Raw genomic sequence first — 26937 nt, forward strand, 5'->3', positions numbered from 1 at the left:
CGTGGGCAAAACTTTCGCCGACAGTTAAAGGAATCGCCGACACTTTTTGTGTTGCCAAATGGGGAACCTACGCCGACAGTTGAAACCTTTGCCGATAGTTAACCCTTTGCCGACAGTTAAGACCTACGCCGACAGTTTAAACCTTTCCCGACCGTTTGTGTGTTGGCGAAACCATTTTTAAGGTATTTTGTGAATCATGCCTTGTCCAACGACTAAACTATCGACAAAATTGTACTGCAGATATAGATATAAATACAATTTGAATAATTTGACAAATCCACTGTTATTCATATAGAAGGAAAATCCCAATTCTTAGGAGCTAGATAGAGTTGATTCATTTTCGGAAAACAGTGTTCTCATCAGGTCTGCAAAACATGACATAGACGTTCTGAACTTGAGACGACTAACAAAAAAAGCCAGAGTAATATTTAATAGGCCACACATTTCCGCAGAGGACCATCCATGAGAATGCTCTAAGCTGCAGCGCCCTTGCCCTTCTTGCGCTGAAGCGTCTTCATGTAGAACTCAAGCTCTTTACCCTCAAGGATGTACCTGTTATACAAAAAAAAAAGTGTATTGTAAGGAGCTACCTGCAAAATAAAAATAATTTTTGTATCATAAAAAATCATGGATTTAACAATAAATTGCGCGATGGTGCGAAATAGCACACTGCATAAAGGTTATATATTATAATTACCAAAGTAGCTAAACAGAGCAAGATGAAGGATTAGATTTTCCAAAACAATTCCACTATTTTTCTAGAATTACCCACTTGACAATCAACGGTTAAAATGACACACTTTGTACAATGGTGGAATTGCCATACTCATTTTGGGATTACTTATGATTTTCCTGGCACTACTATATGACATTTTGCTGTACTATAGTCAGAAATTTAGACTATCACTAGGCCAGGCTTCAATCTGAATGAGAAATTAGGAAGATAGAAAAAGAACATTCCAGGCTCCTAGTACATGTACCTTCATTGGCTTCTTGAAGGCACCTACAAATTCACATGATAGCTGTGGCCACAGCTTAGCTTCCCAGTTTCCTCGTTTGCTTCAAACTCTTCCTGAAAATTGAAATGGAATCGATGGCTACACATCAGGTGCCGAGTAGAGGTGCAGGAAGTGAGGAGGGAAAAGAGAAAGAGAAGGGGCATACTTGACAGATGCTACATCTCCTATCCATTTCTGTACAAAAATGGTTGGGGTTGAAGGCGGAGTACTTGACCATCCTAAGGCTTTGAATGATCTCGTCTTCACGAAGCCCTGTACTTACATGTCCAATCCGGTCCTCAAGATCGAGCAATTCCTGTCAAGTGAAACAGTGAGCGATGATGAAGGCATAAAATCTTCTGTTTTATTTTACATGGTATGCAGTGAGAAGATACGTCATATGTCATGTTGTCAACATCGAGGCGCCAATCCTGATACTGATCATAAATACCCATTCTTCCCAATAATATCCTTGTTCGGAACATCATCTGCAAGTCACAAATAAGAAGTTCGAAAAATTAAAGAAGAAAACACAGCACCTAAAAAAACACTGACTAAAGACATCAACAGGTTCAGTAGGGGCTCCTGAGCCCCTCCTGTTCCCTAAAAAAAAGACATCATCAGGGATCTCCCCTAAAAAATACTGCAGGATCTACAATGCACATGGATGACGGGGTGGAAGCACACCAATAGCCAGGTGTCGATCTCCTCGTGTGTGCGTTCTACGGACTAAAATACCATGTGTATAGAACAAGTACATAGGGCTACAGACTAAAATACCATGGAAACAGTACTGTTAACTCCTTTACCTGAACACCTAAGTACTTCAACCAATAATTGCAGCACTATAATGTAATAACAAAGAGCACCTTTCACTGACAAAAATGCTAGTTCACATTCTATATTACCTTCTTATACAGCTAATTAACACCTACTGCTACTATAGAACGAACCTACTTGAACACAACACCTAATTTTAATCATTGGTAATGTGTGTAATCCATTGCCACTGGCTCATTCCAGAAAGCTCGGTAAACAGCAAAACAAGCAACATTTCAGCAACATGGCAGTTAACCGAAAGAATCAGCAACATGGTTGTTCAGCTCAGCACAATGATTCAACATTGATGCATATAACCAGAACTCTGCATCTACACTCAAAGTCCCACCTGACCACCAACAAACTTATCTATTCCTGAGCCATGTTCTCCTATTACGGTATCACCTGCCGTCATGTGAACCCCTCATATCTGTGGCCGTTTCCTCAATGGGTACATTACCAGCAAGTAGAGTAGAGTAGATAGCATGGGGTACCACACACTTCCCAAGGTGCAGCCTGTTCTTAGCTACTGGATGTTCAACTCTAACAGAAAGTCCATGTTAGTTGACACTCCATATCTCAAAAGGATGATATCATGTGAAACACTCAACTAACAAATGAAGCAGAAATACACACACCGGAAGTCACCTATAATTATAAAAAGGGGTCCTATTGCAGGCAAAGACTTCATAATAAGTTTTTTTAAGGCTCTGAAGTCTGACCACAGCGACGCATTGTGAATTTGTAGTTTGCAGAGTTGATTCATAACAAAATTCATATCCAAGCACACGACACAGTGAGTTGAACAGAATAGATGCTGCGTAACTATATCGTACCTCTTCCTCAACCCGAGCTTGGGAGTGCCACTGCTTGAATGGGGCAGCATCAACTTGCACAATGGCACTCTTCACAAGGGTTTGAGTCCTCACAAGCTCATTGTTTGATGCATTGTAGACCACGTATCCAGGCGAAGAGCCCTCCACTTCACATTACCTCCACGAACACGAACCCTCCTCACTGTCTTGTTGCTTGACAACTTGGTGTTGGCCGGCTGGCGCCCAAGCTCATACCTTCAAGAGAAGAGTTCAGCTACATTATAGCTGTATCCTACCAGAACAAACTAAGAATCATTTTCGTTAATCATTGTTAAGCCAACAATATTTGGAATCAACAGTTCATGCTGATTACTAAATAATTACAACAAAATATTACTTAATGATTCTTTTCTAGCACATACTGATAAAAAGGAAACTATTTATCTTGGCAAATAAAGTGCACATAGCGTGATTCAGAGTTGTTGCACTCATATTCCAGCACTAATGAAAATTAACTAGCTAACAAATTTTGGTAGTGAGGCTTATAAAATTGGGAAGGTATAATACTAGAATATCAGCACCATAGCGATGGTGGCTTCCCATCAAACACAAATTGTAGTAGTGCAGTTACAAAGAGAGCTGACACTATAACAAAACCCTGAAAAAAAAAGTTCAGTTCCCAGTTGTCAATGAAAGGCATGGCTGTTTTTCATTTAATGTCAGTTTAGGCACTTGCCTTTCTAACGCCACCTGAGGTAAAGAATGGTGATTAGAGACCCACACATCAATGAAGATCTATTACAGCTTTTGCTTCCATCTGTGACGGATGTTACAGATGTACTTTTCAGTCAATGCAGGACATATCAGTGCCTTCAAAAGTTGGCATTAAAAATTGAAGCATAAAGGGAGGCAATACCTATTTCAATAATTTGGTGAGAAAAAGTTCATTTGCACTAAAGACAGTGAAGCAATATCCTAGTTAGATCCTCGAAGATCAATATTTACCTACTTGGCTATTTTAGACCAGTCAAGCAACAGATGCAAACATCAATATGGAAAAGCCTAATTATCAAGGCAAATGGCAAGGGTGTAATGCCAGGATATTATCCTGTCTTGACCATGAACCATCCATAAAAAAATTGGAATGCCTAGATTAACTGCTAGCCTGCTAGACTGATGTGCTACCTTAACAACTCACTAATGTTCTAGGTTCTACATTAACAAAAAAATTGAAAATTGAAAATTTATCTTATAGAGTTAATTACATAAAGCAGAAGATTGGAATTGCGTACTGGAAATATTGGTAACCAAGGTGTACGGTGTTTTTCTCCATTTCAGTAACAGCATGTCATTGCAAATAGAAGTAGTTTGTGACAAAGAACACTCGTCTTTTAGGTTACATTCCCGCCTGTTATATACATACATATATGAAAACACGACCATATGGTGCGAGATGACGAATCATATGGTTCATACATCCTTGTAACTGCACCACAGCATTGATGCGAGATTAGAGTTCTAGTTCCAATATCACCAAACAGTAATCTAGAGTCTGTAACCAATTTCTAGGTGGTTTGGAAGCCCTAAAAATTCAGCTCGCAGGGCAGATATAATGAATTTCCATTAAGTTTCCTACCAACTAGAATGATCTTGGAACGTTTTAGCACGGTTGTGTACTCGATACATGAACATCACAAATCAAAATATATGAACCTATTGACCTATGAAAAGAAAGGCACGTTTTATTACCATAGTGTCAAATAAGCCTCAGACAATTTCTCCCCTGGAATCACGTTTACTGAGAACAGAAGGGGAAAAATCAGATCAGGGATAGCCTCACCGTTGCTTGGCGTGGAAGACCCTCTTCTTGGTCCCGCGTTCGCTATGGCTGCCTCGCCACCGCCGGCGCCGCCCCCTGACCTGGGGGTGACAGATCCGGCCACCAGAACACCGGATCCGCCAGCCCAAGCCCTGGAGCAGCCCAGGCCGGCCCCGTCGGCGCCGCCATGCGAGGAGGAAAGGGGACGACGGAGGGGAAGAAGTGGAAGAGAAGCCCGCCGCCGTCACCACCACCCTGTGCCTGCCCAGGCCTCTGGCTGGCGCCGTCGCAGTCATGGCTAGGCGGCCTCGTCGAACCCCACGTGGCTCGGGCGAGGCGACGCCCGCCGGCCCGCGTCATCCCGTGCCGCCACTCCACCAGACGAGAGGAGGGTCCCGCCGCCGCCATCCTGGGTGGCCTGCTCCGCCGGCGGCGCAGCGGGAGAGGGGAGGGAAGGGGAGGGGGCGCGGCGGCTAGGGTTGGTGGCGCGCCATTGGCTGCGACGCGGGTTGACGGGCATGGGGGCGGCGGACGATTGGGGGTAATGAGCCTGGGGACTTTTTTTTTGTGTGTGTGTGTATAGGCCGTGTAGGTCCGTGCCTGTGCGGGGAACGACGTTCACCTGGGTAGTCTTTCACCGACACTTGTAGCGTGGTTACGTTTAGGCAACACCGACACTTAAATAGTCTAGAAATTTTCGCCAACAGTTTTTCAGCCAGCAGAAAAACGCTGACACATAACGTGTGGCCTTATGACCTTATTGCCGACACATAATTTGATGTTAAAAAGTTACACATTTGCCAACACATAATATGTAGTTGAAACCCACCTTTTGCCAACACATAACTGTAGGTAAATGTGTGTAATGGTGTAGTGTCGTATCGTTGCTGGTTCGTGAAGAAGTACTGCTGGCTGGTTTGCGTGAGAGAAAAATACTGTTCCGGCTGAAAATTTACAATCGTTTACGACAAGCCACAGCCAAACGAACAAGTTGTATGGGTGTGGTGCCCGGGAGGGTGGATCCCGGGTCTCCATGGCTGGATCCGGTCTCCTCCTCTTCGGATCTGCCGATCTCATACCTAGGTGGAGCGCCTTGATGTCCAGCAGTCCCGCAACTTGGGGTTCCCGGTGGCCTTCTCAGAGCTTGTGCTCCTGTCACTCTGCGGGAGCACACGCTTGGGCCGCGAATTGGGCTGTGTCCTGGCTATTGGCTGAGCGTCGGTGGATGTGTGTCAGTTGGCGTCGTGTTCCACGTTATGTACGTAGTCATGTCCGTTGTGCTGGGCCTCACGCTCTACTTCTTCTTCAACTACTGGTGGGCGGTGGCTCGGCACCGTGCGTCTCCCTGCTTCGGGTGGTCGTATGTCTGCGTTCGTCGACAGAAATCTAGGTGAAAGCCCTGCTCGTCTTTTGCTCCAAACTGATGACGTTGCCGTGGTCTGTGTCATTCACTTCCTTGGAGGTGGCATTGAGATTCCATTCTGTTGTTCGCTTGTTGGCGCAGGTCTTAGGGCGAAAGTCCCTCCTTTCTTGTTGCTTCATACAACGTTGGTGGTGTACATGGATGCACGGACGAAGCCAGAAAAAAATTGAGGAGAGGCTGAACAAAAGAATAGATATTTTTTTATCTTCTCTTGACCTTAGCGCCTCCTACCTAATACATATATATGGGCCTCGCCAGCGGGTGAGCAAGCAAGTGAAAGAAAAATCAAATTCCACTACTGTAGACTCGGCAAGGTACGGAGGGTAGACTACTATTGACTTTAACTAAAGGAATGGCTCTGGTACTTAGGAGTGATTGGGTTGTCCCTTCACTCAGAAGATAGGGTTGTTTCTTGCTTTGGTTGAATCAACCCTTCACTCGGGGGAGCGGACATGGGGTTCTTAGAAAAGCACTAGCCCCGACTGACGATGTCATGTAGCAGCAACTAATTCTAAAATAGGAATTGGCTTAGCTGGCGATATGATACGAAGTACGAGCTGGAGGGCTTAGGGGGCTCCACGTGCCCAGGATCGGTAGGGGGGCTAGAGCCCCCCCCCCCCAGCCCCACCGTTGCCTCCGTCGCTGCGTGGATGTCTTCTTAAAAGCATCGTGATGTACACTTACCATCGTGCCTCCACTCAGTCGTAGCTTCCCTCGTCGATCGGCTTCTAGTTGTACATGTGTGTGCCTCTTGTCTTTCTTTGTAGTGGTTTGTCCTACTGTTTTGTGGCGGATGATTTGCCGCCGTTGTCGTGATTAGTCTCCTCTCTAGCAGATGCTTTGTTGCCGAGAGCGATTTGGCTTCTCCCCTCACATATGCTTTGCCGTCAAAAGTTGCTTTACCCTAGTGGTTGTTGTGTTGTATAATTTTCATTTTCTTAATGAAATTTGTGCTAAGACATGATCGTGAAAGAAAAACTACCACATAAAGTTCAATGGCTCTAATACGTGCTAAGACATGACCGTGCAAGTTTAGTCTAGAAACCGCACATAAATTTAATACACAAATATAATCAGACTCCGAAGCACACAGGCACGAGGAAGTCAAGCCACGTATGCACGTGCCCGCCGTACGTGCACACGCTCAGCCAGTCACCCACCAACAAACACAAGTGCTACACGTACACGCGAAGGCAATGCGATAAAAAAAAGTCCTAGCTAAATGAAAATAAAATATTCGTGGCGGTGGCCAGCAAAGTATTACTCAATCCCAAATTACAAAATTACAAGAAGTTTGACTTTTTTTTACCCAAAGTTTAATCACTCGTCTTATTTAAAAAATTTGTGTAAGTATAGTTAAATTTAAATCGTTCTTGAAGAATTTTTATTAATAAAACAAGCCACGATAAAAAAAATGATATTTTGTACAGATTTTTAAATAAGACGAGTGGTAAAATTTGATGTAAAAAAAATAAAGTATCTTATAATTTGGGATGGACGAAGTAGCAAGTGATTTGACGGGAATCACAGGATGGACCGGCTAGTCCTGGCTCATCATGCGGTGGAAGTCGTGGAAGTCGAGCTCGCCGTCGCCGTCGTCGTCGTAGGCGCGGATCATGGCCTCGCACTCGGCGACGGACGGCTCGTCGCCGAGCTGGCTGAGCACGCGCTGCAGGCCGCGCGGCGTGATCCGGCCGGACCCCTTGACGGCCTCGAACGCCTCGAAGGCGCGGCGCAGGTCCTCGCGCTCCTCCTCCCCGCCCTTGCTCTCCACGATGCGCACGAAGTCGTCGAACCCCAGCGTCATCAGGTGGTCCCCCGCCCCTCCGTCCTCGAGCCCCAGCGCCAGGCTGCCGCCGTCGTCGCCCATGGACGCGAAGAACTCGCGCAGCTCCGCGCCGGAGATGCGCCCGTCCATGTCGCGGTCGAAGTGGCGGAAGATCTCGCGGAGCTCCGCCATGCGGTCGCGCCCGCCGCGGGACGTGCCAGCAGAGGCCGACGCGGCCGACGCGGACGCTGAGGACGACGACAGCGACCGCGCGCCGGCGGCGGCCGTTGGAGAGTCCGGCGGCGACGAGACCGCGGTGGCTTTGCACTGCCCGCAGAACAGGCCGGGCAGGCTCAGCTTGAAGCTGCTGGCGCTGCGCTTCGGGGACAGGCGCTTCGACGGCTTGGGCACCTCGATGCTCCCCATTTCTGAACTTGGCCGGCCTACTGCGCAAGGTGAAGCCGGCGAGGGCGAGCTGGTGGGCACTGTGCCTGTGGAACGTGACAGTGCGAGCACGTATATATAGGCGAGGCGAGGAGGCACGAGAGGGTCCAGTGCGCGGGGCTGTATTTACGACGGGCACCGGGCACGGGCAGTGAGGGAAGTTTCACGGGGCATTTTTGTTTTTTTCGTTCTTTCTGTCGGAGCTCGGAAGGATGTCTCCGTCGTCCAGCGGTCCACAGTCCACTGTGAATCGGCGATCGCGATGTGATCATCGTCCCCTGCAAAAACATACTCTCCTACAGATGAATGCATGGTATGCCAGTTGCTACTGCCAGTTCAATCACTAGCACTACTGTGCCAAAATCATCTGATCTGGGTATATATCACGCTAAATGCTAGAAACTGAGCTTATTTAGACAATGGGGATTCATCAATGATCATGATGTCACAACAACATATTTGTCCGATCGATGGGGTACCCCTTTGGAAACATGGAGAACATCATCAGAAGATTGCCGCCAGGTGTTCCATCCCTAGCTATCAGACCCTTGTTGGTAAAACTTAGGATATCCCTGCTGCGGTGCTGCTTAAACTGAATTCTAATGCTACTTCGGCCCAGGTTGCTAGGTTGGGGAAGGTTCTTTTCTCCTCACGGCTTAGAGCAACAACAATGTGTCCATAAGAGCAATTCATAGGACTAAAATATTATCAATCAGCTATCTGAAACATTATAGAACCTATCAATAGAGTGATCTATAGTAAAAGCTATCCATAAGCTTATGGACTACCCATAAGCAATAAAAAAATTATTGTTTCCCACTCCTCCCTCTTTTGTTGGCTGGAATGGTGGAAAGAAGGTTATTCTATTTCTAATGGGACCCTTCTTATAGACTACTTATTGGCTGAACATTATGAGAAGGTAAGAATAGCTATGAACTGATTATATGGGTCCCATGTATATGGACTACCTGGTTCATATACATTGTGGTTGCTCTTACGCAAGCTCACGAGAATGGCTTCCCGTAGTTGCATTATTTTTCGTCTCATCAGCTTTGTAGACGCCAGTCGTAGCTGCCAAACGCCAAATGCATGCGACCGTCGTCGAGCACTGCTCGCTGTCGCCTGCTCGAGTGCTTTTATTTTATTTGAGCCATCTCTCTTTCTGTCTCTTTTTTTAAATATGTCTAGGTGACATTCAGTTGTTTCGGCTTCTCCTGTCAACTGAATTTTTTCCATGCATTTACACCGTATTCTAGCTATATTTACAATGATTTATTCAGTGTAATTTATTGAACATAATGATATAATTTAGGAATAACATAAATATATATCAATTTTTTCAAAAAAAATTACAAATTTTTTCTATGGATTCCAGATACCAGACAAATATATATTAAATTGTTTACAAATATCATCAATTTTTTCACAAACTTACAAAAATTACAAATTTTTCTATAGCAAGAAGCGAACTGCATGCGACGTGTCCTGGATCGGATCTCCTGGGTGCACGCGTCCAGCCAGCAGGCATGGCGGCCGCTGCTCCACTTTTGCCACGTACTACGCCCGCATGGTTGATGGATGCATACACCTAACAATGGTGGACGCATCCAACGGCATGTGCCATCGGCCGACGGCAACGAACGGTTCAAAAATCAGTTGATGGCTGTGTTGGCTGAACCAAAAAAATCACTGTAGTGGCTGAAAGTTACTGTTTATGGTTGAATCTGTGAGAGAGAAATACTGTTTCGGATGAAAAAAGAAGCAGATTTGAGCCGAACAGGGCGGATACAAGCTCATAAATTAACCGGTTGATAGATAATACTTTTTTTTTGCGAGGAGTTTATTTGAGCCATCTCAATCGCCACCAGAAGGTTATCTCAATAACTATCATATCAGTTTCATCACTGCTTGCGTTACTCGCATATAAGTTCCTCAGTCCTCACCACAAGTTTTTCGCGTTGCCGGAATTTGATCCCACTACAATGCCAGTAATCCAGTACGTACCTGGATGCTTACGCACAGAGCGAGCGCTTGCAAGTTACAGCAGGCCGCAACGGGGGGAAGCAGCCAGATGTTGCCTCACCTGAACCACTCCCCTGGACGTGGTCGGACGACGACGTCGAGGACGGCGGCGCCATGCAAGGGCCGGCGAGTGGATGCGGGACATCACGTCAGGGGTTCGGTGCGCGACGAAGCTTCCTGCCGGCTTCGCCCCGGGATAAAAGATTGCCGGGAGGAATGCGCGCCCACGCTTAATTTTACTTGTCTTTTGTGGAGCGGGTGCGGTGCGGGCTGGCAGATAAGAGCTTTCACGCAGGATCTGTCACTAGCCATTGGTCAGTTTGAGTTTGAGTTGCTTGATCTAATGCTCCTATAGTGGTCCTATAGCGTGTAGCTAGATCAGTCTTGCCCGAGGACGAAAGGTGGGTGCCTGCAAACAGACCAAGGTCAGCTTCCATTTTCAGGAAAGAGGAAGCTAGCAAACGGCCGGTGTCAAGTCTGGAGCAGAGCAGCGCTGGAAAAAGAGAAGCACGTCACGTCTAGTCGTCTAGGATACCAAAGCGGGCTGCGGGGAGGGGGATACCGGTGAGGTTTACCCGCAACGCCAACGCGCCGCAGGGCTCGGCTTTACCCAGCAGCACGAGCGAAAAGCGTCGCGCTTTGGGCCGCCTCCGCTTTGAGTTTGAGAGGCGACAGGCGAGGCCGCCGCGCGTGTGGCTTTGGAGTTTGGACTTTCGTTCGAAGGCTGCGCACGCGCATGGCGAACTGAAACTGCGTGCACGAGCTGGTGGTGAGTCGGAGTCGCTGGTTGGTCGACGAGGACGGAATAATCCAGTGAATTGGGTTTGCCTGCCGAGCCACAGCCACCCAGGCGTGCGCCAGCCGCCAGGGGCGGCTTTGGTAAGTTTCGGCGCGCGCGCCCGGGGCCTGGAGCCTGCCTCTCTTTCCGGCGCAGGCCGTTGCTTGTCTCGGGTTGCTGCCGTGCCGCGGGCGCGGGGCTTGGCGCCCATTTTGATGGTTCAGAACAGGGCTGAGCGTGCATAAAGGAGACCTGCAGTGCTTTGCTGCTGCTGGTCGGCTTCTCCGCAAAGCGTCGTGACGATCAGCGCCTGCGTTCAGGTCAGCTAAATGGTCCCGCCGAAGAGGCCGCAGAGCGAAACTGAGGCCAAGAAAACAAAGCTCAGATGGTGAGCACGTTTTGGTGGCACCCCATGCTTCAAGTACCAGAGATGACCAGGTTCATCGTGAGATTGCAAAGGTGTGTGATCAGCGTGGTTACCGTAATAACACACTGAAAGGAAGTACTGTACTAGCCCCAGCAGAATACAGTTACTAATTAAGTTGGAAATGTTTTTTCTTGTAAGTACTCCCTCCGTCTAGAAAAACATACAATTCTAGTACAGTGTCATGGTCTAGTATCTTAAGTTTAATTAATTACAGATAAAAAATCAATATTTATGATATAAAATAAATACGATTAAATTAATTATGAAATGTATTTTCTTAATAAATTAACTTAGAGTCATAAATATGAACAATATTTACTAGAAATATAGTCAAACATAAACTACTTTAGTCGGGATGCAACCCATAGTTGCACGTTTTCTTAGGCAAAGAGAGTACACTGGTTCATTTGATGATCCCAGGGCCCAGGCTCAGCTTTCAAAGCATCTGTGTGCGTTTTGTGCTGGCATTGGTCTTGGTCGGAACGCGTACCAAATCTAAGGTCTTGTTTAGTCGTTAAACTTTGGATGCGCAACGGTGGCAAAATATACTGCAGCGGTACTGTAGCATTTTATTTGTATTTGGTAATAATTGTCCAACCGTTGACTAATTAGGCTCAAAATATTCGTCTCGCAAAGTACAACCAAACTGTGCAATTAGTTTTTAATTTCGTCTACTTTTAGTATTCCATGTACCGCAAGTTTGATGTGACGGAGAATTTTCTTTTTGCGTAGTGTCAAAGTTGGAAGTTTGTGAGGAACTAAACAAGGGCTAAATGGAAGGATGGTAGAATAAGTTAACACAAGTTTTCACAAAATTTAAAACAGATAATTCTGAAACAATAAAATAGTAGATTCAACTAGACTACATCAGTGCACCCTGCAGCCTATCTAGTTTTCTGAGATTATTCTGAGCTTAGTATTTGACACTTGATGAGACTCTTCAGCTGCTCAAGCCTCAAGGCCCTTATTAATAGACGACCCACGCGACCCAAGGCGTCATTTCGAATTTCAGTTTTCCTTTTTTTTATCTTTAAAAATAGAGCTGACGGTTCAGTTTTTGGTACCGTTACGTGAACTGACACGTTCAACACTCCAACGAGCGTAGGTGTGTTGGCGGCGAGCCACGACTCCGACTTCCTACCTTGCGGACGTCCCGACTCGACGCGGTTGCGGAGTCGCGTCCCATCGTATTTTGGGACGCCGTCCCGCCGTGTTCCCGTTCCGGGAATCGGAACGAAGCTTTTCCGATACATGGAATGTACCCACGTTCCGCCTTCCTGGCTGTTAAGGGGTGGGTCTACCTAATCTGGGAACATGTTGAAAAGAATTATGTCAAACAAGCATCGATCAAACAACATTTCTCCGTGGACTTTTATACTATAGTAGAGATTACATGTTACTTCTTGAAATATAAATACTTACTTGAATTGGAAATCTAGATTTATCGTGAGTCAAACTATTTTAACTTTCGACATTAATACTAAAACTTCATATAGTTTGACAACACAAAGATTTGCACTAAGTTTGCTGTGAAAAGTTTTTTTTCGTAATATATGTAACTCTTTTCATTTAGATAGTACATCTTGTGTAGATATTGCTAGTCAATACTTATATTGTTTAACTTAGAACAAATCTTGATCGATAGACTTATATTTCCGTTTGGATGGAGATCAGATGAACTAGTTGTGCCTACGAGCCACCAAAATATCTTGAACCCATGGGGTAGCCAGCATGTGTGGTTGAAAAGAATAGAACATTTCTTGGGCCGAGCCACAGAAAAAAAAAACATGTTCTTGTTGCGATTGTCACGCCAGCTATTTTGGCTGGGACGGGCTGCCTATTAATTTTGAACTGCAAAAATAAAAATATTATTGTGCCGAGGCCGAGATACCCAGCAAGACAGCAAGCCAAAATAAGAAAAGGAAATGATGCATGCTCCTCACCCTAGGCCAGGGTGGCGGCTGGGTACGGGTAGCACCACACCGAACAGGCCTGGGTAGAGGAAAACACTCTTCTGGTTGGAACTGTTTATTGACAAGCCAAATGAACAGGCCTGGGTAGCGGCTGGGTACGGGTAGCACCACACCACGGACCCGTTCTCATGCCTTTAAACTCGGCTTGATCCACTTCTTTTTTCATCCAGAACAGTGTTTTCCTCTTATATATTCCTCCAGATTCATCCAAAATCATCCAGATTCCTCCAAATTTCTCCAAGCGAACGGGGCCCACAAGTCCAATCCTGGATATGCTTCGGACTCGGGTGGGCCTAACATCAGTACTGGTCTAGTTCTGTTTTTCTGATTTCTGAATAAGGCCCGTTCGGTTCACAGACAACCATTCCATGGAACCATTCCTAGCTTCCCCTAAAAAAATGGAATCATTCCTACCTAGATTATTTGGCAAACTTATATAAACTTTGATTAGTTTCTCAAAAAAAATATAAACTTTGATCAGATGGAACGATTCCCTGGAGGATTTTGGCCTAACCGAACCGGCCCTAAAGGAAAATCATCCCAAAAAAAAACTAAAGTTTCAGAGAACCAACATTTTTTCCTTCCAAAACTTAGAAAACATGTAGCAAGCATGCACATCACAGTTTATAAAGAAAACATGATTAGATATGGCAATAAGATTATACCCAATGGATATCACCAGCGATAGCCATAAAAATGTATCCGCTAAAAATCCATGCCCATATGAATAGTGAGCACCCATTGGATTTCCTATAGTCGACAATAACCATACCAACATTTACACATGAAGCGGACAACTAATAGCAGTATAGCACGCGACTATATGAACACATCACATACCAAACTATACCAACAACACGGTTACATAGCAAGTGGCCAACCAACAACGCCTGTCTATATGCGCACATTGCATACAGGTGGAACCTGATATCTAACCGCATTAGAGCATCTCCAAGAGTCTTGTAAAACTCACTCTCTAAATCACTATTTGGAGAGTCATTTGAATAAAAATCAATTTCTATATCTTTCTGGTCTTCAACAGTTTCTATATATCTTGTGTGTAATCAAGAGAGTCATTTTTGTTTTCTATCTTTGACTAGCGAGAAATAAGGAATAGAAGATGGTTATATTCGGATAACCAAATAAATAAGTTGTTGGATGGTATTTTTATCAAAATCTTATTCCTAGCAATTGGAAAGGATACAAAGAGTTTTTTTGGAGTTGGTTATATTATAATACGGTGTTGCGCAAGGTAACAACAATGAGGCCTCTGAAGAGGCAGCAACAAAGGAGCCAAGTCAGGTGGTGGCAAGGTTGGCAAGATTAGTTTTTTGTTTCCTATTTTTTTCCAATTTTTTCATCCACTTAAATTATGTTTTTTCAATTTTGTTTTCATATTTTTTTAAAAAATTTGCTCATATTTTTCACATAAATTATGTGTATATTAACTTTAGTTTATAGCTTTGTCAATATATTTTTTGTCCCACAACTGTTATGTTCGCTAGCACATATGTCACACATTGCAACAAGACATACAACTTGTTGCGTGGTCAACTAGATGACCTGCGGCTTGGAGAATTATTTAACACGTCGTGCATTTTAATTCGTCTTGGGATAGAATTTCATATCATATTTGGACGTGTTGTACTCTAACTCTATGGGCATAAAAGTTTTTGAGATTTACCAAATGATCATGTCAAGCATTCCGGTTCAGCTTTGGATACAACTCCACACCATGTCTCATCATGGATCGTACTTAGTTGTTTCACAATTCACACTCTAGAAGAAACATCACTTTCTCAGTTTTACCATACAATTAGATTTGTTGATTATTTAAGTAAAGAAAGATAGTCCGAATCAAGAAACCAAAAGAGAGAGTTCGTATCCAGAGAAATTTAGGGTCCATCCACCCCGAGTTCGGAGTCGGAATCGTAGTCGTCCGCACCCTCATCCTGTACCGAGTTCGGCCTAGGTTCGATCTGTGACGCGCTATAAATCCTGTCCCGCACCACGCTACGCACCAATCTACTCAAGGGACGATCAATCAAAGACACCAAAGCCTAGGGCATTCTACAACCGCAGCAGCAGCACCAGCAGCGTGAACGCGATCGTGTCGTGATCCACAAACCCCGCGCAGGATGTCGCAGCAGATAGGTGGCGCTGGCGCCTCGCCGATGTGCGCCGCGGGCTGCGGTTTCTTCGGGAGCCCGGCGACCCTCGGCATGTGCTCCGTCTGCTACAAGAAGCATTGTTGCACCATGACGGACGGTCCAGGCGCCTCCTCCGGCGCCGCCACGGCGTTCGATCCCGTCGCGCGATCCACCGCTACCGCGGTGACCCCCGGGCCCAGCACCGTCGCCGGTTGTTCTGCCGCGGCGGCTAAGCCAACGGTGGCGGTGGCGCCCGCGCCCACCGCCAGCGTCTGTTTGTTGGCTCCTACTGCTAAGGGCGCCGTAGCGGAAGCCGCCGCTATGTCGCCGCCCCCCGCGCCCGAGGCGGCGGCGAAGAAGAAGGCGCCGCCAGGCCGGTGCGCGGCGTGCTGCAAGAAGGTGGGGCTCATGGGGTTCGTGTGCCGATGTGGGAACACGTTCTGCGGCAGCCACCGGTACGCGGAGGAGCACGGCTGCAGCTTCGACTTCAAGGGCGCCAGCCGTGACGCCATCGCGCGCGCCAACCCGGTCATCAAGGCGGAGAAGCTGACCAGCAAGATCTGATTGGCGGCTCAGCGCCCACGTACGAATCTTCCTTCACGGAGTTCGTCATTGTAGGTTTTGTAGCCAGGTCGTCGTGGCTTCTGCATCTCTCTGTCTCTGTGTAGGCTAGCCTCATGCATGCATGTTTACTCGACTCGAGGCTTGGTTCCCTTTCAAACCTTTGTGGTCGGCACTGTTCAGATGTCATCCATGTAACCTATTTGGTCGTCGTCATCGAGAACACGAGTATGCATATGAATTTATTTTGGCATCCAGCACCTCTATTCCCTGAGGCCCTGTTCGGTTGTATCGTAATAATTCCCAGCCGCACATATCTTTCATAAATTTGTACTAGCGCGGAAGATTTCCAGACCCGGAACAGCCGGTTCCGAGACAACCGAACGGGGCCTAAGGCATCTTGTCGCGGAGACCATTTGTGGTGGTGTGGCCGTTCAGGAAGTGGAGGTATTGGAGGAAGCTATTAGGAGTGCAGCTGATCTCCTTCCAAACCGCCCCATAGTTGAAGTTCGAATGTGGTAAAACTATACTGCTAAACACATGGCGTCACTAATATTTTAATGGACTGCAGCGAGACGAAGGCGGTGAAGTTGCACCTGGCACTGGCAGTGCCCAATTGTGTTCTTGCAGACTGTCAGGTCTTCAATAGCAGTAGCTTTCGCATCCTGCTAGCCCTCTGTTTGTTCTCTGTTGCCTCTGTTTTTGTGCTCTGGTTTGCTGGTTGAACTGTGCTCTACGGAGTAGTTTGCTGGTTGAACTATGAGGTCTTCAATGGCAGGATTTGGAGAGTCTTGAGTGTTTGCATGTTCAGGCTTTCAGGACCGCTGCGGTGCTCCCAAAGGTGGGCGAGTTAATAGTTATCCCTCTGATCACTATCTTGAGCTCATTGATGCTGGGAATTGCATGTCATCTGCTAGCGCTTCACCGGGAATTTGGCATGCGATGCGACTGAAACGTATCACGTCGCACCCTTCTCTAAACATTTTTATTTCTCTTGTCTAGGACATTTGTTTCTCTCTCCGTAGAACATTTAATATAGAGTATGTCTTCGTCCAAGGCTGTGTAATAAAATTCTAAAAGTTTGAATTTCATAATCAGAGAACATAAAACAAATATTTGGTCTCTAAATGTTCTCAAATAAAAAGGTTTTCAAGTACAAAGTTATCGATCACATTGAGATCTATAACTTTGGTACAAACCATGTCAATGTACGAGTTCATTCGACAAATTAAAAAAATAATTTTTAAATCTTTAAAATTAAAACAAATATTTGGACATCTAAATGATCTCAAAAAAAATGTTGTCAACCGTAAAGTTTTAGATCACATTTAGCACTACAACTTGGCTATATACCACATCAACATCCAAGGTCATTTGACAATTAAAAAAATTAAACTTCAAAATCTGAGAACTTAAAAAGAGATATTTAGGAAACAATTGTCAACAACAAATTTGTAGATCCCATTGAGACCTACAACTTTACTATAGACCATTGTCAACATTCTAGGTCATTTGAAAAAATTTAAAAATGAAATTCAAATGTGATAACGTAAAACGAATATTTGAGCGACCAAAATATCTCATTAAAACAAATTTCAACTACAAAGTTGTAGATCGCGTCAAGATTATAATTTTAATATAAAGTTTATATTCATCTAACTTTATTTTAAGACAAGCGAACTAGCTGAAAAAGTTATTATTTTCTGATAGAGTTCAGTGTACGAGTGTTTGTATCTCTATCTTGTGATTCACAAATTGAAAAAAAAAAGACTACCTGACATGTGGGCTCCTAAGGCAGCAAAACCACCCAAAAACCCATTTTAAAATGATCGATGGGGTATTTTACTTGATTTTGAAAATTAATGTGTGTCTGTTATCTGGTATTAGAGTTCGAGGACAGAGAGATAAATCAAACTTTACTCTTGTTTTATTGTTTATTAGGGTCTGTTCGCTTGGAGGAATTTGGATGGTTTGAAGGAATGCTGAAGGAATTTGTGAGAGAAAAACACTGTTCCGGATGAAAAAGAAGAAGCGGATCAAGTCGGGTTTAAGGGCACGCGAACGGATCTCTCTGATTTGAAATATCTGTGTTTTCGATCGAATTGTTTCATTTCCAACTTTCATTATTTCCGTTTTCGTTTCACCGATCGGATTCCCCGATTCCGTGGCGATTACCATAGCGTTGTGGACACGGCGTGCAATCGTCATGACACGCACCAAACCATGGCGGTTCCTTTGGTTGCAGGCTTCCAGCTCGCGAGCTTCTTTGCACGCGTTCGCGATCCAAAACCCCGGCCGGCTCCGATCGGAGCAGCGGCATCCTGGAAACCGCGTCGGAGACGCTCTCGCCGGCCGGTCTCGGTGCTGCCTGGGTGATAAATACGGCGTCCATCTCGCCGATCCAGCCATCGATCCATCCATCCGCCCACCACCTGCCTCTCTTCCTTTCCCTGCTTTCGATCGCCATGTGCACCATCGCTCCTCGCGCCGCCGCTCCAGGCTTCGGCGCCACCGCGTTCCTCGACCGGCAGCGGGGTGTCGTCGCCGCGGTGGCTCCGACCGCGACTTCGGGCCACAACGCTGGGGAGCCGACACGCCTTATTGCCCGCGCCTCCGAGGTGTCTACCGCAACCGCTCGGAAGCGTGGCCGCCACGACGGCTTCGAGCACGTCGTCGTCGACCCTGCAGCCTCGTCAGCGCTGCGGATCCGGATGGACGCGGAGCTCGTCGCCCTCCAAGGTCTGCTCAAGAGAGCCAAGCTCTTGCCTCGCTCTGCTCCCCCCGCCGAGAACAAGTGCGCACCGCCGCCACGACGATCGGAGGCTCCTGTGGTGTCGTCGGAAGCAAAGAGGACGACGTCGTCGCAACCCAAGGCAGCAACGGAGGCGGCGTATCATCAGACTCAGATCACGGCACCAGCAGCGAATTCAAAGCAACAGCAGCACCCAGCGGCCAAGAACCCGATCGTTCTGGAAGTTCCCAGCAAGCAGCAGCGACCAGCAGAGACACCAGCAGCAGCGAAGCAGCAGCAGCACCCGGTCCAGCGTGCAGCGGCGGCCAAGACCGAAGTTCCGAAGAAGCGGCGACCGGAGGAGGAGAAGGAGCTTGCGCGCGCAGCCGCAAGGGAGCAGTTCCGGCAGATGCTGCTGGAGATGGAGAAGTCGGCGCTGCCCAATGAGACGATATACCCGGAGGACCTACAGGAGCTCGGCATACCATTCGAGTTTGTCGTGACTCGGACGTGGAAGCAGGCGCTGGAAGATCACGCCAAGAAAGTGGAGTTCGTAGGCGTCTAGATCCCACGGATGCATATGCAACATAGCATAATCTTATGCGTAGCTTAATCTTGCATGTACCCTAATTCTTCCGTGCTTAACTAATTGACTGTTTGTATGCTGTCTTCAAGTAACTACTGATCCTGTAAAATTCAGATTGTGAATTTATTCTATAGATGTGTTTGCATGTTCAGGCTTTCAGTACTCCTCTTATGACGCAGAACTTTCAGGATATCATTCTCTGTACGTTCAACAAACAAGCATCTTTTCATGTAAACTCGTTCAGGCTGTGTATAACTGAAGAACATCCACTCAATTACCTGAAGCACATCAGGTAATTGAAGAACAGAACAGAAACAAAAATAATAAAACATTACAATATCAGCAATGCTGGCTTTAATTTTAAGTTAGCTGTCGGTGCAGAAAGTGACCAACTAGCGAATATTTATAGTTTTGCTGTACGTTGTGATCGGAGGTGACCTAGCACTCAATGACACAAGATTTATACTGGTTCGGACAACGTGCCCTACGTCCAGTCGGGGTCAGTCGGTGACTTTATTCCTGAATCCAGGTGCTCGAAGTTTGCAGTGGGGTTACAAACGAGAGGGAGAAAGATGAGGTGTACAAGACGTCCGGTCGGCTCCGACCGGAAGGGCCGAGAGTGACAGGAACTTCGCTACGAGCTAGGTGTTCAAGCGTGTGCTTGCGATCGAAACTTGGTCGTTCTGCGGTTGTGAGGTGTCGATGTCGATCTAAGGAACTCTGGCCTCCTTGAATCGGTCCCCTTGTTGGAGAGAGCGAGCATCCCCTTTTATAGATGAAGGGGATGGCTCTACAGGTGAGAGAGAGAGGGTACGGATGTCTTTAAGCCTTGCTGCGCTCGCTGATGAGGATTGAATAATGGTAGGCACCCCTAGTACTGTTGATATCGTTGTAGAATGTCAGATGCGCACGGGAGGTCGTGCTATCTTCTTCAGAAAGGATGGACGCCGGTACCTGCAAATACTATTTGATGCCTAGTGGCATGTGAGGAGTCGCGCTATGTTCACCCGGTACGGCAAATCCTGGTGCCCATACCGCGACCGATGTCCAGAGACACGCGGGGGGCTTACCGTATGAGAGTTTTAGCGGCCCCTACAATACTGTAGGGGGAGATGTGAAAGGACCTTGATGTCGCCTAGAAGGCCTAGAGGGGGGGTGAATAGGCCTGTAAAAATTCAACTCGAAACTCTGTTAGAACAGAGGGCGACACTGCCGGCCTTATAGGGCGGCACTACCGCTCTTCAAAAATAAAGCAGATAGTGTTGAGATTTCACAGATAGTAACCTGTCCCTCTCAACTGTTCAATCCTGCAACAGAAAGACAAAATCCAGTTCGAAGACTGGATACCACAGAAATCTCACACAAGAGAGGATCGAGCTACCAAACCCTAACAACAGCTAGCAAAGAGTTGAACCAACACAAAGTGAAGCACGCGAGACACAATATTTATCCCGTGGTTCAGCTCGCCACCAAGGCTTGCCTAAGTCCATGTTGTTGAGGCATCCACAAAAGGATTGGCTTGCCACCAAGGCTTGCCTTGCCCTCGTTCTCAAATCAAGAGAATAAACTCTTGAATTGAGGGGTAATTTCTTAGCTACAGGATGAGGTTACAAACCTTCCAAGGCTGCCACACGAGTTGGCAAGCACAAAGGCGACGCCTAGCCGGCTAGGAGCAAGCTCCAAGAGTAACAAACCCTAGAACTGTCGGTCAAACGTGAACCAAATGCTCTTAGACTTTGGGAATCAGTGGATCTTCTCTCCAATCGAGTTTTGCTGCCTATTCTCTCAAGTTTTGATGGTTGAAATTAAGGATTTGCTTGAGGAATGAAGGAGCAACAATGGAGGAGAGAGAGGTGAGCTTTGGTCTGTTCAGTTTCGAACTGAACCATTGGAGAAGATGGCTCTCTATTGTGGTCTGACCCAAATAGTATTTATACCTCTTGGGTCCCAACGGTCGTTTATGGGCGGCACTGCCGCCCTAGCCAAAACAGGTAGAATCTGGAGATTTTTTGCTGGCAGCTTTGGCTGGGTAAGAGGATATAGATCTGTAGTTTTGAGCATCTGGTTGCACAGTTGACCAACTGTACTAGAATCCCTCTATATAGTACGGCTTTTCCCAAACTCAAATTCGAAGCATAAAAGAATGTAAATGCCTTTGAGCTGGTTGCCACTTCATTTGGCAATTGAAAACTTCTATTATCGAATATGTTTTCCTCATTCTCATTATACCTTGATTATGTGACTTGAACCATTTCCATACATATGAGTTCACCTTCATGGCTTCAAGTCACTTCCACTAATGATTTGATCCTCAACACAATATGACTCCTTATAGCTTGATTAGTACCTCGACTCAATGCAAGTACTCTCTTCTTCATCTTAGCCATGGTACCTCGGTCGCCAAGCCATCGCTTGCCCTTCACCTTCGCTTAGTACCTCGAAGCCCTTTCCTTGCTATCTTCACCCTATCAAGCCATACTTAAGTCCCATTATATTAAGCATCCATTGAAAAATATTTCTTTAATATTTTGATCCTTACTTGAATATTTTCTAGATATGAATGTTGAGATCAATCAAGCTTCAGTTTGTCTCACATAGAGACATACATGGATCAACATCAATATGGTCAAGCTAATTCACGACTCCTTATTCCCTTCTCATTTTGGCTTGACATTCCAATTGATCTTTCATATATTCATCTATGTAAGCAAACCAATGTAGAGACCGACTTATATCCACTATACATTGTCATTTACCAAGTATGTTTGCTTTCACATGATGCTATGATATCCCATAACATAGATGCCATTTCATTGATTCCATTTGCATTGTTGTCTTTTGCTTGAACTAGACTGCTTCCATAAACTTCCAATACAACAATACACAGTTTGGCATTTACTTTAACATAATGTGGCATATCATCAAGTTTGCCTACTAGTTGAACATTGTATATACTTGTTAATACACAATCCACAAGTATATGCAATAGACTCAATTTCCTGTTCAACACTTGGCAAACTTATTAGACCTTTAATTGTGTTGTTATTCAATTTACCAAAACCCACTAAAGGGCTAGATGCACTTACAATCTCCCCCTTTTTGGTGATTGATGACAACACAACTAAAGCTTACAAGAGATTGATAAACATTAAATTTTTAATCCTATTATATAGTGAGCTCCCCTTAAATGTGTGCATTGAAGGAATTCAAATTTTGGCCTCAAATGCCAAATGCATATATTTAAGATGAAGTGTGGGAACTTCCCTATATCTTAGCATCCATGGGGTGCAAGGTGTAACATGATAACCATGATACTCATGACAGTTCCTGCACTCAAAGATTGCTAACCAGCAGAGGGTGGCACTGCCGCACCTGCCTGACTAGCACAGGAGAATATAAGCATCACTCAAGGCATGAATGCCACACACTAGCATAAATGGTCCTTATCAAGAGCATCAATTTAAACTATCCTTGCACACACCATAATATTTTTTTAAAACCTTATATGTATGCCTCTCCTTTACCCCTTTACATCCTCATATCAATCTCTCTCCCCTTACATTCTCCCCTAATATTTCTCCTCCTTTGGCATTAATCTCCAAAAAGGATCTCTCCACCAAAAAGAATAAATGTTGGTCGATAAGTGAGGGCAAGAGTAGATAAAAGTTTAGCATATGGGATTTCTCACTTATTTTCTACCAAACAAAGTATGCAACTTTTAGGTCAAGATTCTTGAGAGGTTAGCATATTTGGCTCATACCTCACTTAGATGACAGTATAACATGAGACAAACTCATGCCATCACCACGAGAGGTATCAACCAAATATCTAAAAAATTCTCTAATCGCCACCACAAGAACAAACTTATGGTGTGACTCAAAAATTACATACACATGCACACACTAGCATGTAAAGGCCTAGATGCACAAAGGTAACACATGAGTTCATGGAGCAATATACCTTTGTTCTAAGCCTCATAATCTCCACCATGAAGATAATTTCAATACTTGGATTTAGTGCTTTGATGGGACTAGTACTTCTTTATGCAAGATAATTTCATTTGTGCCCATCTCTCATCATCATCATTTTCAAGGAGATATCATAAACTTGTGCTTGATATCAATTGAAAGTCCATTGCTAGCTCTTGTTGTCATATTGAGATATCAGCTGAAGACATATTTCTTGATATACCAAGTTAAAGATTATCAATCAATACTAATTGAAATATGATCTTCATAATTTTGACACCAATTGAGAGTCTTCACAAGGCTTTGTAATGTTTTGGTCATCAACAGCTAGACCAGGGGTCGTGGGATGAGTATATATACACCCAAAACCAAAACTAGCCATTGGAGTTCAAAAATTAGCCATCAAGACCTGTACAGGTGCGGCACTGCTGCCCTTATGCGCGGCACTGCCGTAGCTCTCAGAACCAGTACAGGTCACCTCACGAAAAACGTCATATCTCTTTACTCCGAACTCTATTTTTAGTGATCTTGGACTTTTTGGAAAGCTTGTTTCGAGAGCTATCCAGCCCAACCAAGAGAAATCTCAAGATCAACAAGTGCAAGTGTTGTTCTATTGAAAGGATCTTCACTAGTTGATACCAATTGGAATGAATGCCCGTATCTCATAATGTCACCTAGGAAATGCTCATAAAGACAAGAGATAGCATTAAATTGCATAAGAGAATTTCACAACTAGTGATCATTTTGGATGTGGAATGCATGTAGATCACTAATTGCAAAACCTTATAACATAGACTAAATTCCCCTTCTTCTTTTTTGATAGTGCATACATATACATGTGGAAGGCAAGAATATAGGCACTTTTGGTCAATTAAGTCCAAACAAGGGAATTTAAGCTATATTATGGAGAGTAGCTACTTAAGAGATAAAAATACAATTCAAATGAATATGAGAGATAACCAATTTGGATTGAGTCAATGTAGCATACACATGAGAGACTCATTCTCAGTAAGAGACTACACAAATTTACTAGAAGAAAAGGTTAGTCTTAAAAGACACAAGGCATAGGATGGGCTCCCCCTTAATATGTGCATCAAGTGCTTGAATTACTTGTGAAATGCACTAGAATTGATTTAAGAGTTGAGGGAAGTTCATCCTATATCTTGGGCAAGGCATGATAAATTTGCAACAATTCAAATTATGCCAAGGAAACATACCACCACCAAGGTAGATAGATCATCACATAAATTTTCATTGATATGACCATCATAGGTGAGACTTCAATGATTTGGATGGCTATAGTTCTCACTTGATGAAATGTGGTAAAACTGAGCTCTTGTGATCATCCAAGATCCATATTAGTTTCCTAGTTCTTTCTTTATCTAGAGCAACTCACACAGAGAGCAAAGGTAAAATTTATGAAATTTGCAAATTATGAACTAGGAGTTACCACTCTTTGTTGATAAGATCCTGGGAGATCAATGGGATGGATCATAGGTACTTGATGAGCACTTAGAGAGGAGAAATAGCAATGAAAGCCCACTCTTCAATTATTTTCTCCATCTCATCCAAATCTAGGTCGATTTAAAGAATTGGGACATTCAACATTTAAACCAGGAGCACTTGGTTTATAAAGACCGAGACCTCCTAGAATAATTGTGAAACACCTAGAGAATCCAAAGGAACTACCCATCCTCCTTTTTCCATGTGTGTGTGACTGCACATCAAACACTTGAAAGAAACCAATAATCCCACAAGATATAGGCTAAGCTCCCCCTAAATTTATGCATACAAGAGTACACAAAGTTCACTTAAGCACATTAACAATATGAGGTCAAGGGAGTGACTTGCACTATACTTCAACTGATTTGAACTCCTTGAAACTACTTGCAATTCAATAGTCTCAGCTGATTATTTCTTGTTCCAACTAGTTGTAATCACTTGCTGCTGCTTGTACTCTGATTACAACTTATTTGGACCCTTGAGTGAGTTCTTTTTTTTCATTGAAACTCCTTTAGACCAAATTTATATTTCTCATATTTACTGATTCTTCATGACCAACTTGAGAGCTAACTCAATCTTGTTGCCACAATGCAATCCAATTCCATTCAGTCAGTTTTCAGATTCTGTCATCCTCAGAAAGGAAAAAGAAATCCATATCTCTCAGACCACTAGCCCAATATGCATGAAATTTGATAGAGATCTTTATCTAACTCTAACTTCTCTAAAAATTTTAGCTCATTTGAACTCTATTTGGTCTGTGAAAATAATCTTCTACCAGAACTGCTCAAATCTGAAACTGCACTGTTGAAGCTGACAGAAACCAACTCAAAACTGATTTTCTTCAAAACCAATCTTCATATCAATTGTACAGCAACAAGTACTAGATGTGTATAGCATGCTCACAAAGTTTCAGGTCAATTTATCAGTATTTGAATTTGAATCTCTAAATCCATGCTTGAAGGCAGTCAACTTAGATTTGCAATTTTCTGGACAGATTTGATGATCGATGATTCTTCTTCTTTTCCTATCCAATCTTTGAGGTGATTTCAGTTGAGAATACATACAAGATGTTATATCCATTCAGTTCTCTCATCAACACTTGTAATCTTGTGAATTCTTCTTGTATAGCTTATTCAAATCAACCTCAAACTTGATTCAAGCGAAACTAAAACTTTTGATCTAAATGGTCTTTAGCAGCAACATCTTTCTTATTGATTTTCTATGAATAAGCTCAATCACAAGAAGACATTAGTAACACAAGCACTAGTTTTCCATTTAGTAACCATTTATATATGGATGACAAGTGGGTTACCAAAATGGAGAAACCTCATAACATGCACTAAATCTCCCTTGATGTCTCATGCACATTCTTTTGAGTGGAATGGAAATGTAAATGTGCATGGTTGGTCATTTAAGTCCAAAGGGCAGATTTAACCCATATTATGGTGAGTGGCTAACATAGACAAATCTAATCCAAATTATCTAGAGAGAAAATACATCACATGGTTTTGGATTGATAGCCTTCATATAATAGCACACTCTATTTGAGAAATACATTCCCATTTAGTGAGACTACATAAATCACTTAGAGAGAAAGATTAGTCTCACAACTCTAGTCATAGATTAGTCTCATAACTCTAGCCATAGATTAAAGTCTCATTTTATAAGTGCTCTAAGTATTTGAATTTCTCACATAGCACTTTATTCATTTAAGAACTTGAGATTTTCACTCTATGTCTAGATCATGGCAACAATAGTGTAATCAATTTGAACTATGCCAAGAGATACTCATAACCATTATAGCATGTAGATGCCCATAAGATGAGAATGAGAATTTGATAATCTAACATATGACAAGATTCCACCAAGTAGAAAGTTCTTGACTTGTGAGTAATAAGTCATTTTACTTGACTTGAGCTTGATTCTTTATTCTTGGCCATTTTGAAATCTACTTGTATCCTCTAATGTGTACCAAGATTCCAAATCCATCAAACCAACTCATAATGTGCACGAACATAAACTTGCTTCATCTTGTTTTTCTTGGTTTGAAGTCCACAAAGGAAAGTCAAGTCACCTATATTGCTTGATGTGGATGATCAATTCAATTTTGATCATATTTCTATTCTATGACCAGCAACCAATGAATATCATC

At 44.2% G+C, this 26937-nt stretch overlaps 2 protein-coding genes across 2 annotated transcripts; one reads left to right on the forward strand and one right to left on the reverse strand.

Annotated features, from left to right (window-relative positions):
* Window positions 1–7280: 7280 nt before the first annotated feature.
* On the reverse strand, window positions 7281–8117 carry LOC136459086 (putative calcium-binding protein CML19). Its single transcript, XM_066458990.1, has one exon. The coding sequence runs from the start codon at window positions 8066–8068 to the stop codon at window positions 7415–7417; it is 654 nt and encodes a 217-aa protein (XP_066315087.1). The 5' UTR covers window positions 8069–8117; the 3' UTR covers window positions 7281–7414.
* A 7307-nt stretch (window positions 8118–15424) lies between these two features.
* Window positions 15425–16000, forward strand: LOC136459087 (zinc finger A20 and AN1 domain-containing stress-associated protein 3-like). The gene has a single exon (XM_066458991.1). It carries the CDS (start codon window positions 15425–15427, stop codon window positions 15998–16000), a length of 576 nt encoding a protein of 191 aa, XP_066315088.1.
* The last annotated feature ends 10937 nt before the right edge of the window (window positions 16001–26937 follow it).

Source organism: Miscanthus floridulus, chromosome 6 (genome assembly GCF_019320115.1).
Source record: "Miscanthus floridulus cultivar M001 chromosome 6, ASM1932011v1, whole genome shotgun sequence".
Classification (NCBI taxonomy): Eukaryota; Viridiplantae; Streptophyta; class Magnoliopsida; order Poales; family Poaceae; genus Miscanthus; species Miscanthus floridulus.

What these genes read in the sequence shown, in the direction of transcription:
- LOC136459087 (XM_066458991.1), top strand. Translation starts at nt 15,425, where the DNA reads ATGTCGCAGCAGATAGGTGGCGCTGGCGCCTCGCCGATGTGCGCCGCG.
- LOC136459086 (XM_066458990.1), bottom strand. Translation starts at nt 8,068, where the DNA reads ATGGGGAGCATCGAGGTGCCCAAGCCGTCGAAGCGCCTGTCCCCGAAG.